The following is a 13,387-nucleotide window of genomic DNA, read 5'->3' on the forward strand; positions in this document are numbered from 1 at the left end:
CAAAAAAAAAAAAAAAAGTAACTTCTCCAACCCTGCCTGCCATCTTGAACTCCAGCATGTCTGGTGAAAAGTACTGGCTCTTCCATGGAACTCTTTGTGAGGAGGCCCTCAGTGGGGATCTCTGTTTGGCATAGTGATGTCATTTGATTGTCCTCTTGGGACTCCCACCCAATTCCACTTTTACCCCTGCAGTTCACCTCATTTCCTTTTACTGGTGGAGTCCCCACCCTGGCGGGCAGTCCCCTTGGTTAAAGACCCATCAAGGTGACTAAAGCCTGGCTATTTGTCTAATGAAATAATTAATCATGGCAAAGTGGTACTTCCCCTCCCAGGCCAGTCTCTGGAAGTACTGGCTGCCCTGTGCTCACCTTGCCATCACCAGTGGCCCTCATCAGCTTGTTTCCTTCACAGTTCTCTAGGACAGAAGCAGGAACCAGTCTCCAGATTTGCAAATCTTTCAGAGCTCCTGGGGCACATCTTGGGTCCCAAGAAATCTCTTAAGTGTGTTCCGCTCACCAGCATTCACTTGAGAGGATTCTGTGAGTTTCTTTAGCACAACAGGTAGTAAAATGTGGCCTTCCCAATATCTACAGGTAGAACTACCCTCCCATAATGGGGTGGGGATAGGAGAAGAACCACTCAATCTGTGGAAAGAGCGAGGCAATTCCTCCAAATACCCCCAGTGAATCCCTTCCATTTCCCAGTCTCCTTTATACTGGGTGTGGGTGACGGAGACAAGAGTCTCAAGAACAGGGTGGCCACTTTTTATTTAGCGCAGGAGTTGGGTCTAGAAGCTCCTATTTACCACGATTCAAGACTATCAATTTCCCTTATTTGTGTTTCAGTGAAGATTCTGAGGTCCCAGGAAGAGCCCTTGCGATGGTTAACTTTATGCTTTAAACCAAGTAAACCAAAGTACATGGACATTTGATCAAATAATCATCTAGGTGTTACCATAAAGGTATTTTTAGATCAGATTAACATTTAAATTAGGTGACTTTGAGTAAAGCACACTACCTTTAGTAATGAGAGTGGGCCTCATCCAATCAATTGAAGTCCTCCATGGAAGAAGGAATTCTGCCTTCAGATGTGTTCCAACTTGATGTACAACATCAACTTTTCCTTGGGTTTCCTGCCTACCAGCCTGCCCTGCAGATTTTGGATTTGCTAGCCCACACAACTCCACAGTGACCTGAACCAATTCCTTTAAGAAAAAAATTAGAGTTAAAAAGATTAATGCGCATATCCTATTCTGTTTCTCTGGAGGACACTGACTAATGCAGCCCTATTTAACATTCCACGTAATTCTACAAAGACACATGCCTAACTTGTTTTGCTCACTGTAGGAACCATTATCTACCTCTGGTAGTCCCTGAATGCCATCCACTGGGGGAAAAATTCTGTTTATCAGTACCTGGAATAGTTCTTTAGCTCAATACTCGATGGATAAATCAGAAGGACTGCATGAGAGTCACAGCACATACGGTGAAATGAGAATTTTATACAGCCACATACACTATCCATCTGATTGTGATCTGAGTTTCCAAACTGTCCTTCCAAAAATAGGAAATTCAATCGATCGTGGTCAACTCCAGATTTCCTCTGTGTCACCCAGACTCTGTGTTCTCTTGTGGGCTTGAATTGTACTTGCCAGAAAAAGTTCGCTGTGAGTACAGAGTATTTTCATTAGATGTTGTTCAAAGAAATTGCATTTCTTCAGCACCTTTTGCCAAATGCTTGCCCCTAGCCACTGGTTGCCTGGGAACAGTCCCCAGCCCATGTACTGCATCTCTCTGTTGCTCTCCCTCCATTGCCTCTGAGTTCTGCAGTGGCCACACTGTGGTTGTAGAAGGGTTTCATTGTGAACATCATTTAATAGAAGAATATCTTCTAAATTAATTCCAAATTGAAAACAGATCTCCAGTTGCCCAGAAACGTGGGCCTGTGATTGAAGCACATCACTTAATTTTATTATAATTGAGTGTGTTGCACAGTTTGAACATCACAGTTTCTAATTAAAATAGCTAACATTTACTAAATGCTTGCTGTGGGCCAGGCCTTCTTCAAAGCATTAACTAATCTTCCCAACTCTTGAGAGGTTGGTACTATAACAAAGCCATTTTACTGATGAGACCAGAGGCCTTAGAGAGGTTAAAATTACTCATCCATACCAAGTGTGGTGGCCCATGCCTGTAATCCCAGCAGCTTGAGAGGCTGAGACAGAGGATGGGGAGTTCAAAGCTAGCCTTAGCAAAAGCAAAGCACTAAGCAATTCAGTGATATCCTGTCTCTAAATAAAATACAAAATATAGCTGGGTAATCCCCAGAACAGGAGGAAAAAAAAATATTACTCATCCAGAGCCACGTGCCAGTATGGCAGGGGTGGGTTTCAGATCCCAGGAGTCTAGTTTTAAAGCCCTTTGTTCTTTACCACAAAAAGAATATCTTGCCTGAAAATCAGCCTTGTCTTTATAAATAGATGCTTACATACTTTGCAAATCTTATAACTGTATAGATTTGTTTTATATAACCGTAGCTACACCAAAAAGACTTGACAGGAACTTATGTGAAAAGAAAGTTTTTGGTTTTGGAAGGGGGTTGTTTGTTGTGTTTACATTAAAGGAGATTTAAGAGAAATGACGGGCTAAAATATAAGGAGCTAAAGAGAAAATACTACATCAGAAATGCATTCAAGGGAAGTGCCCAGGTTTGAATAGAAAACTTGCAAGGTTTCTTGGCTACCAGGACAAAAAGAGGAACATAGTCAAGTTCATATCTTTCTTCATATGATAAAAAGGAAGCATGGCATTTTACTGAGAAAGGTGCAAACTTACACAGAATCAGAAACTCTTGGGGTGGGGCCCAGAGATCAGTGCTGTGCCCAGCTGTCTGGTGGTTTTGGTGCAGACTCAGGTTTGAGCATGGTGCTCCACGTTTGCCATTCTCATGTTTCCAGATGCTTCTTTTCTGTCTCTCATAGCATCTAAGTCAATCAGTAGCAGGTAACCAGCTAAGCCAGACTGTAGACTCTGTATCCCCAAACATCTCAAAACTTGAAGCTTCAACAGCCTTGGAAATGGAATGAATCTAAGCAGATACACAAGGGTAAATTGCTTCTTGTAAAATCCCTTATTAGTTTGCCTTCCCATCTACTCTAATATTCCTCCAAATGGGTTACTGTATGTCCTGTATGTCTTAAATAATGAAGAAGCCCAGAGCTAACAGCTCAATTTCCTAGCAGTCTTCCCACTGGGAAAATAAAGAGAAATTACCTTTCTGGGTTGTATGTTGGGGTATCAGGCTCATTCTGCAGATTTTCCCATTTTCCTGTGGCTATTAACAAAACTGCAGTGGGGAGGAATTGCCCATCCATACTCAAAAATTGGAGTGGTGGCATTTATGTCCTCCCTAGAATGACACAGAGTCCCTGTCATCATCAATTTACTTAGAAGGACCATTTTTTTAAATAAAAATATTCCTAACTCTTGCCAAGGTTTAGAAAGCCAGCTAAGAATTCTCAAACACTTGATTTCAACTTTGTGACTAATTTCCTTGTGTACCTGCTCTTGACATGTGGCTGACAAATGGGTGTTTTATGGAAGCCATAGCAGACTGTTTGGCTTTTATTGTGACTAATGATGCATCGTAAACAAAATGGAATGTGCATGTGTTTTAACCTCAGTCAATTTGCATTCCTTGAGATGAAGATTGGAAAAAACCAGATAGCCTTTCCCTAAAGAACAATAGTTTTAATTTTGTTGTTGTTGTTGTTATGGGTCTTACAATTCTGCTTAAAAGTGGACTTAAATAGGCTTCACTGGGCAAGCAGGAGCCTGAAGGGTTCGGTGTATATTGTCATTAATTGATGTTGTGTGGTCATCTTGTACTGGACACTGATATTTGCCAACCAGAACAAGTGAGGAGCATGCTCATATTTAAAAACAGATATGTAGTGTCAATAAACTACCCATTTAAATAGAGGCCACATCTCCTGGAACAGCCCAGAATGTCTATTTCATGTAGTTCCTTTTTCAATTATCCTGTCCCTAAACTTATCTGCTCTCTGTCCCCCTTGGCCAGTGTCTTAGCCCATTTTGTGTTGCTAACAGAATACCTAATGCTGGCTAGTGTATAATGAAAAGAGGTTTATTTGGCACCAAATTCTGGTAGCTGGAAAGTCTAAACAGCACTGTGCCCGCCTCTGAGAAGGAGCTCGTGACTCATCACCACATGGCAGAGAAGCAGAGGGGATGTGTCGCGGGCATAGAGGTCAGACACATGGGTCAATCTTCCTTTATAAGACTCACTCTCAGAGTAGCTAGTCCAGTCCCATGGAACCTAACCCACGCCTGTGAGAGATGGGCATTCATCCTTATGAGAGTTTTGCCCCCAGGACCCCAAACACCCCCTAAATACCCCCAACATCCCTTAGCACCATTACTTGGGGGACCACACCTCAGCATGTGTTTGGGTTAGAACAAACCGTATTCACACCACAGCAGCTAGAGATCTCATTTCCCTCTTTATTGAGCAACAGAGGACATCTGCCAAGAAAGCTCTGGCTGCTCCTACTCATCTTCATTTCAGGAAATCTCCTCACCTCCGTTTTTCCCAGTTTGCCAACCATCTCAACAACAGGAGCCTCTCTCCAAAGATACCACCTGAGCCCCAAATGCCCCCAGATCTTCTTCACCTGTTACCTCTTTGTCTCTTGTACTTTCCATACCGTCCTGTCCTCTAGCATCTCCACAAGGTTTACAAACTCACACTCTGGGTCCCATCTATCACTCTCGTTCCCTGTCAATTTGACACCCCCAGATTGAGAACTTCATCTTCTCTCAACAGTCTCTCCTTCTATCACTTCTTTCTTCCTAGCATTCTACGCCCGAGTTATCTTGGTAAAAGACATGTCAAAAACTCAGGGGTATCTAAAAAGAATTAGAAAAAAAAAAAATTTCTGAGTCTCAAGGTCCTCCATGTCCACCTTGAGGCCTTGAACTTTCTTTCCCAGAATGACTACCCGTGCACGCTTCTCTGGTTCTTTGAGCATTACACTCACCTTCAGACCTCTGAACTTCTGCTCTTACATTTCTCCATCTGCAGCATCCTCTCTCCACTTATTGAAATCCTCATCCTCAAATGAAACTGTCCCCCTTGCTTCAGTTCAAATCAATGGCACCCACCTCTGTGTACCCATCTTACACTTCTATTGTAGTGCCGCCTTCCCTGGTGATTAGTTGTTTGTGCCTGAAATCAGGCACAAACATTTCATTTTTTAAAGTCTTTCCCCAGTGCCAAACATGGTAATTAACCAAAATTAGATGTTGAAGCACTGAATTAAAGTGTGTGCTATTAACCAAATGGATAATCAGGGAGGTACTATAAGGAACAAAAGAAGGTTAGCTCATTTCCATTAGACATCTTCTTCTGCAATATTACTTCAGTGCAATGTAATCATTACATCTAGAATTCTTAACTGTTGATTTAAATTCTTATCAGATAGTCTCATGAAGGAGCCTTTTTTGTGTGTCAAGTAGAAATATCAGACTGGGATTATAAATTCTAAATCACAGCCCTGGCTCCTCCCCACAAAGCCACCTGCATGGGTCTCATATCACTTAACCTTTTAGGAAAACTCAGTTTCCTCATCTCTAAAGGGAATTGTCACTACTTTATTCTTCCTAAGCTTTCTACCAAGGTCAGGCTATTGCTGTTTTTACCATCACCATTATTTTACAGCAACTTTTCTTATATAAAATCCGCTACTTATTGAGCTTGATAAATCCTATTTTGTAACAATTATATAGCAAAGTGCACAGAACTTTGACTACCATGAGGACTACTTAATGGTTAGAGGTCCCAATTTACAAAATTAACCCTCTAGGTGAAAGAGTTAGACAGTTCACATCTTCCTATTGTTGCCAAGAATAAAATCTACTGGAACAAAGATACTAGGAAGATTGCCCAGCCCACAGTTGCCACTCCCATGAGCCACTCTTCTTTCACCCAACAGATATTTTTGAGACCTTCATATGTGCCTGGTACACATGAGAATATTTGTGAGCAAGACAGACAAGAACCCTGAATTCTTGAAACTTGCAATAGAGGAGAAACTTAATGAATAAGAAAACACATTTTAGAAACGTCATCTTAGCTTGATGGGTCAGGGAAACAATGTGGGTATTATAATAGATCCTTGAAGGCTAATTTAGCTCAGGTGGACAGGTAGAGGCCAGCTAAGGGGTAACATCTGGCTAAAAGTAGAATTCATTAAAGCAAACACACATACAAATACCTAAGGGCACCAAACAAGCTATCAACTCTAACAGGACCTTGATGGTCCTTTTATAGGAGGAAATGGAATCCCAGGAGTCAGGTCTAGTTTTCCCAGTGGAAATTGTTTATCTAAAGTTGGGGCAACTTAAAACACAGTTGAAAGCTAAGATCCCCTCTAGAGTGGGCCGAGAAGACATAGCTCACCTTAGATGCAGAGAGCGGCCACTCTGCACTCGTTTCTCCAATACACACACCTGGGATGGGTTCACATTTGTGAGTACTCTTATGGACAGAGACAGCTGTTTTTATGGCCTGTGGCATAACCAAGATGGACTTCAAGTCCTGTACAATTTGCAGATCTCGAAACACCTTTTAATACCATTAAGGAATAGGGAAGCTAGGAAGCATGGCACTGTTAATAGCCCTAATCAAACTTTGATTCACAAACTCTAGTACTTCCTTTTCAGTAGCAATTGGCATCTTGTGGTTGATCAAGCCATCGTAACAGAGCTGTAGAATGAAGTCCAAATTCCTCAGCCAATCCCTACTCGTGCCAGCCTTCCCTTAAATGGATAAATTGGGACGGGCTGTAAAGGACCTTTTAGATGGAGACAGCAGCCAAGTAAATGCTCATAGTTATAAATGTGGAGGGTGCTTTTGAGAGACAATTAGAAGCCTGGCAATCATAACATAATAGAGCTCTTATTTTTACAACATAAATAGCACTGGGTCTGGGAACATAACTCAGTGGTAGAGTGCTCGCCTAGCATGCATGAAGCCCTGGGTTCAATCTCAGCACTGAAGAAAAAAAAACAGAGTTAAATATTAACTGCACTAACTGAGCATTTCCTGTGATGTTGAGTTAGGTGCTGTTATTCCCAAGGTTGAGAAGGTTGACATGGTCCCCAAATAAGCAATAGCAGGAGCCTAAAAGGCTGGAAATGATTAGCAAGTGCAGAATGAATCTATTAGAAAATCATTCTCTTACAATCCCAAAGAAAGTGACTGGTCTAGACAGCAGTCACCAGTGGATGGTAAAACCACTGGCTGAAACACACCTAAGTCTACAGCACTGGTTGGTCTCAACGTCACTAACCATGGGTCCGAGGGTCTTGGGTAACTCATGATTAACACAGTAAGAAAGGACATTACACCTGTGAAGTCTTCTTGCCTACACATATTGAACATGAATATAGTCAAAGCTTTCAATCTAGCACCAGTTTATAAGAAGCAGGGGGCCTAAATGAAGAAGGTGAGAAGCGATGTGAGTGTAGGATATTCAATAGCAGCGGTACTGGCATCAGGGCCCCAGAGGGCTTCTTAAATCACTGGGCCTCATTCCCAAAGCCCCTGCTTACTAAGACCTCAGAAGAAAATTGACATTTGTACCAAATTCCCAGGAAGCACTTCAAGGGAGCACATTTTGAAAACCGCTGCTTACCTGGCTAATCAGTAATATGAGAGGGAGAGGGGATGTGACAGAATAACATGAATTTAAAACACACACAAACCTGATGCAATGCATGGACTTTGCATCTTAATTCAAAGCAACTGAAAAAGAAATTTTTGAAGCAACTGGGGAAATATACATATGTCGACTGGATTAGGGGTTAAATTAAGAGATTACACTCCATTCTGTTGAGTGTAGTTACATCGTGACACTATCATGAAACACATTTTTAAGTTAGAAAAGTATTTTGTTACCACCAAGTGACAATATTCCTAAAGATGATGGATTAAAAAGGGGGATTATCAAAATACTAATAATTGTTGAAATTGGCAATATATGGGGATTGTTATGCTAGTCTCTCTGTTTTGGGATGTATTTGAAAATTTTCATAAGAATTTTAAAAAATAATCACTGCCTGCACTGGACAATCTCTTCTTACATGGGATGACACCCTCCTTCATCTGAAGATCAATCTGCCAGTCGCCTCAGCCAGCCCTTCAAAAAATGAAAACCCAACACTCAGAAATAAGCAAAGACATATTACCTTTATACTCCAGAAGTAGCTGTAACAATGTGAATTTTGGCGGACTCAGCATACATCTCCGTCAATGATGGTGTGTTTGCTTCTCATCCCACAGCTGATCTCCCGAAGGAGGATTGCTGGAAGTGGCTATAGAGCCAGCAGGAAAAATGACAATTCGAAGCTGGACAAATAGAAAATGGAAAAAAAAACGTGTAACAGAATTGGATCAGCCCATTGTGCGATACTTGGCCTTTATAAAGCATTTATGTGTCAGTTACCATTCTGATTCTCTTATTTATATTAATGCTATTAATCCACAGGGTAACCGCCTGAGCTTGGCACTGTTGTAATTGGTACTTAATAGATGAGCGCACTGGATTGTGGAGAGGTTAAGCAACTTGCCTGAGGTCACACAGTAGAGAGCCTTTGCTCTTCACCAAGGCTAGCACTGCTTCATTAATAAGAGTGAAACCATATCCACTGTCATCTAAGACATATTGGAGTTAAGTGGAAGTTTAAAAGGCAATGTAGGCATTTTTCCGGTTGAAAATTGTTTTAAAGGGTTTGTAAAGTCCCTAATGGAATAAACTGACTATTTGGAAATCTCCCTAAACAAAGCCTGGTATGGGAGCAAAGAGCATGGACTTTGGAATTACAAAGACCTGGTTCAGAGTCTCTCTCCACCTTTAACCAGCTGTGGGTTCTTAGGCAAGATACTTGACCTCTCTGATCCTCAGATGTCTCAGTTTAAAGTGGAAGAAGTAACACAACATATAAGGTTCAAATGAGTTAATGGTGTATGGGTAGTTAGTTCATATTCTCCTTCATCTGGAAAAGCTGGTGGTGGCAGACTAATGACTTGTTACTTTATAAATAGGCAAAAGATACTCCATATCCAGAATTTACAAATGTGAAATTCCAATTAAAGATTAGGCATGTTCTAGAGGGAACGCTTGTAACACCGAAGGTCAAGAGCCCAAGCCATGATCATGAATGCCCATTAATATCTCAGGGTTGTCGTGTGGATGGTTAACTCTTAGCCAGCTTTCCCTCTGTCCGGAGATGCACATGCCAGGCTTCCTGCCAGGCCCGTAAGCTCTGTTCCCAGTTGTAAAGAAGAAACTGTTCTTGGAACTGTGGACCAGCAGTGTGCATGGGCAATTCTGCTTTTCTTTTTTTTTTTTAAGGCTTTCAGAGCAGAGCTGAAAGGCTGAGGATCTGCACACCCGCAGGCAGCTTGAAAGACCCCTCAGATTTGCTGACTTGGGCTGACCCCTGCGGGGCAGCAGGAAGAGAAGCCAGAGCCTGCTGAGGGCCAGGCGCTGTGCATTGCATCCTACCCAGGAGAGGGACCTTGCCAACTGCACAAACCAGGCCCCCCAGGCACTGGAATCCATGTTTTAAGTATAGAGCTGGAAACCAGGCTTGAGCCTGAGCCTTACATAGTTAAAAATTGATGTCATTTATGGAAATAATGTCTTTAATAATTGCTGGCTTAATGATGGGATGGTTAGTAGGATATTACTTAAAAAAGCAAAAAAAAAAAACCCACTTGGAGGAATCTATGCATCAGGTGAGAATATTGATGAGAATGTGGACTATTCTTAGGATGGAATGCAATAGCTCTACAAAGCCTTCTAAGTTTATCAACATAGAGTCATTGCTAAAAAAGGGTAAAAGAGGGTATAGAACACATCCCATATGTTAATTTATGTTAATTTTAAGTAGAAAACAGATACAAAGGGGTATATCACAAATCTATAATAACAATTGTATTTTAGGAAGGTGGAGAGGAATCAGCCTAGATTTGTAGGTCAAAGGTGAATTCAACTTTATCTGTTATATTTTCTTTCTTTTATTCTAAAAAAGATCCGTTGGAAATGAATGGAGTCTGGAAGGCTGAGGCAAAAGGAACTGCACATAAATACTGTACTCTGGTTGAGAAAGTCATTTCCCACAGTGGTAGAGGCTGGCGGTTCTCATTTTGCGGTGCATGTATACTGAATGTGAACAGTTAAGTAAAGGGGCAAAAGACTGTGGGATCCAGGTTTCTCACTGTGCAGGCTGAAATGTACAGGTAAGCAAGAGTGGGGAGGCTAGAATGATCCATGGGCAGCGGGACAGCATTGGAGACATGATGGAGAACTCATACTCAGCTTAATATAGATTAAGACTAGCATGGAATTCAGATGGAATTATTTACAGATGTATTTATAGACACCTGCATATACACAAGTTTGCATATGCAATATAATTCTGCCACCTGAGTGAACCTAAGAGAAATGACACCCTAATAGCAACAAGCACATCTGGCACCCAGATGCTTATATCTAGTGCCATCCCCAGTAAAAGGAGCAGGGCTCCCTGAAACATGAGTGTGTCTGGGACTGGAGTATCCTGCAGGGCCATAAAGAAGGAGTTCTTAAAAAGAAAAGAAAAACTTAGGGTATCTCAAAGGAACCCAGGAGCCAAATGAAAGGGTTCTCAGTGGCTAAAGGTGGAGTCATTAAAGCAGCAAAACAACATTGTAGGATTGGATTATGATCCAAGATATGAAATAAAAATACCCACGAGTCAATACTAGTATAAGCAAATGATTAAATAATTAACTAATAAATGGTAAGAAAAAGGACAAATATCCTACACAGAATAATTTCAAAGTGTGTAAATGTTGGTTGGGCATAACTCCTACCCCTTAAATGCAGGCGGTGCATAATGACATTCTTCTAATGAACACAGTGTGGAAATGGAGGGGAATAGCCACCATGGCTGACAGACACTGTTGGCCAGGTGATCAAGGTTGATGTCCACACTCCTAAATTAGGCTGGTAGTAAGTACACAATGAAGATGGCATTTTATCTCTGTGATCTTCCTTCTGAAAACTTTTAACTCCAGTCTAATAATAAGGAAACTGTTAGGCAAATTTCAGTAGAGGGGCATCCTACAAAATATGGGACCACTTTTATTCAAAACAGACAAGGTCATCAAAAAGCTTGTGAAAGCTGTGCACAGTGGCACACGCCTGTAATCTCAGTGGCTCAGAAGGCTGAGGCAGGAGGATTGAGGCAGGAAGTTCAAGGCCAGCCTCAGCAACTTAGTGAGGCCCTAAAGCAACTCAAAATAAAATATAAAAGGGCTGGGGATGTGCTCAGTGATTAAGTACCCCTGAGTTCAATCCATGATACCAAAATCATCATCATCATCGTCATCGTCATCATCATCATCATCCTGTGAAAATGTCATAGCCAAGAGGAGAGGAAGGAAAAATGACACCTAAATGTGATATGGCATCCTGGATGGAACCCTGGAGCAGGAACAGGACAGTATGTAAAAATTAAAGAAATCCAAAAATAAAGTTATCCTGCATAACTTTCTCTAATCTCTTAATACCTCGGAATTAGAAAATGGAAATTTAGAGCAGAATTCTGTCCAGATTATGTGTATTGGTAATTACAGTGGACGACATTACTGTTTATTTGTTTGTAATAGCACTGGTAAATCAAAAATCTCCACGAGTCAGGCCAGGATCTAAGCTCAAAATTGTTGAACTTCTTTATACACAAATCTTCATGCAAGTAGTGGGGCTGCTTTCTAAAAATGGAATTTTATACCTACTGGCAAATTTATATGCTCAGCAAGGTTATGCCCATTTTTATTGTCACTCTGTATCTGAGAGCACCTGCATCCTGTTGCCTAGAAACCCCTAGATTCCCATTATGTTCTCTGTGAGATTGATAAGCAAAAAGATCTTATCAAACTGTGTTTTCATTTGCAGTTCTGTGATTGTGAAAGGAATCGAGCATGATTATTTTTCATGTTTACTGGCATTTTGTTTTGCTTTGCTTATATGAAGGACCTGTTCATGTCATGTGTCCATTTTCCATCACTTTATAACAGCTCTGTATCAGTGTTTTGAATATTATCACTCTTCTGTCCTGACATCTGTGGCACTATTCCACATTCCACTTCCTCCTGCACTTCCATGTACACGCAAAAGGTCGGTGGCCCTCAGCCCTGCTTCCCGCTGTTATCCCCGGCTTGAGCTACATAATCTGTGCAGGTGTCTGGCTCTCCGAGAATGAAAATACAAAAAGAGCAGGAATTGTGGCGGCCTTGTTAGTGTGTTAGTGTGACTAATCCTTTCAGGACCCAGAGACTGAGGAGGTTCCTGGACTTTGACTACTCAAAGTAGGATAGTCCTGAGACAACAGAGACAGCTGGCCATCCAACAAGGTAAGTTAGGTGCGTGGTAAATTCTTGATGAATGAAGGCATGCTGACTCCATGACTGCTCTTCTAGCCAGATCACTCCTTTGACAACAGATCCGCCTCTCTGACTGCTTCACAGACAGCACCACCTGAATGCACAGACACGGCATTTCTGATATGTCTAGAATGCTCTCCCCACCCCATCTCGATGAGCACACCTCCTCCTTGGTCTTTGCTTCCTTGATGAACTCTCTCTCTAGCGATTTAAAACTTTAGTTATCCTTACACATTTTGCAACAGTCCTCAATTTTGCAAGGCAGCTGACTAGGGTTAAGGTTGTAACCTGAACTTTGAAACTGCTCAGAATTCTGGGAACTCCAGAACAGCTTCATCCTATCTGATTCTATTCGCCAGTTCTTTGACTCACAGGGCCGCTGACTTTGCTTGCAAGTTTCTGAAGAAGGATGGTTGTGTTCAGTATTTTCCAGGTAATGAAACTTCATTACAGACGAAGACACCTTGTACTAAGTAAAAACATAGCAGAACCATTATGGAGATAAGTAGTTCAGCAAGGGGGTTAAATGTGTAAATTAAATAACCATAATTAAATCATGATTGTTTCCAGGAAAAGACTATTATGCGATTATAAGAAAGCTGAGAATTGTTAGCACTAAAAGAACTTAACTGAAGCATCAATTCAGTTATTCTTCTGTATGCTAAATGATTAAGGAAATCATTTAATCTTTGATTTTATAATTTTATGATGAATGCCAAACACACCTGATCTTTTCTTGGCAAAATCGTATTCATTGTATTCACCTTTTTGCCTGCATTAGTCAGCTTGGGCTGCTGTGACAAAATGCCATAGACTGCATGGCTTGAACAGATTGATTCTCCTACCGTTCTGGAGGCTGAGAAGTCTGAGAGCA

At 41.3% G+C, this 13,387-nt stretch overlaps 1 protein-coding gene across 4 annotated transcripts in view; it reads left to right on the forward strand.

Moving 5' to 3' along the window:
* The window catches only part of Nwd2 (NACHT and WD repeat domain containing 2), a 152,560-nt gene that overhangs the window by 109,758 nt on the left and 29,415 nt on the right, over nucleotides 1-13,387 (forward strand). The window contains exon 1 of one of the 4 annotated variants that reach the window (XM_048784314.1): nucleotides 11,397-12,483. The exons of 2 other annotated variants lie outside the window; for them this stretch is intronic. Coding sequence is in view for 1 of the 2 variants with exons in the window: in XM_048784311.1 (XP_048640268.1) it covers nucleotides 12,923-12,946 (24 nt within the window). In the remaining variant the exon portion in view is untranslated. One more of the 4 variants, XM_048784311.1, reaches the window with a different exon arrangement.

This window comes from Marmota marmota, unplaced genomic scaffold (genome assembly GCF_001458135.2).
Source record: "Marmota marmota marmota unplaced genomic scaffold, marMar, whole genome shotgun sequence".
NCBI lineage: Eukaryota > Metazoa > Chordata > Mammalia > Rodentia > Sciuridae > Marmota > Marmota marmota.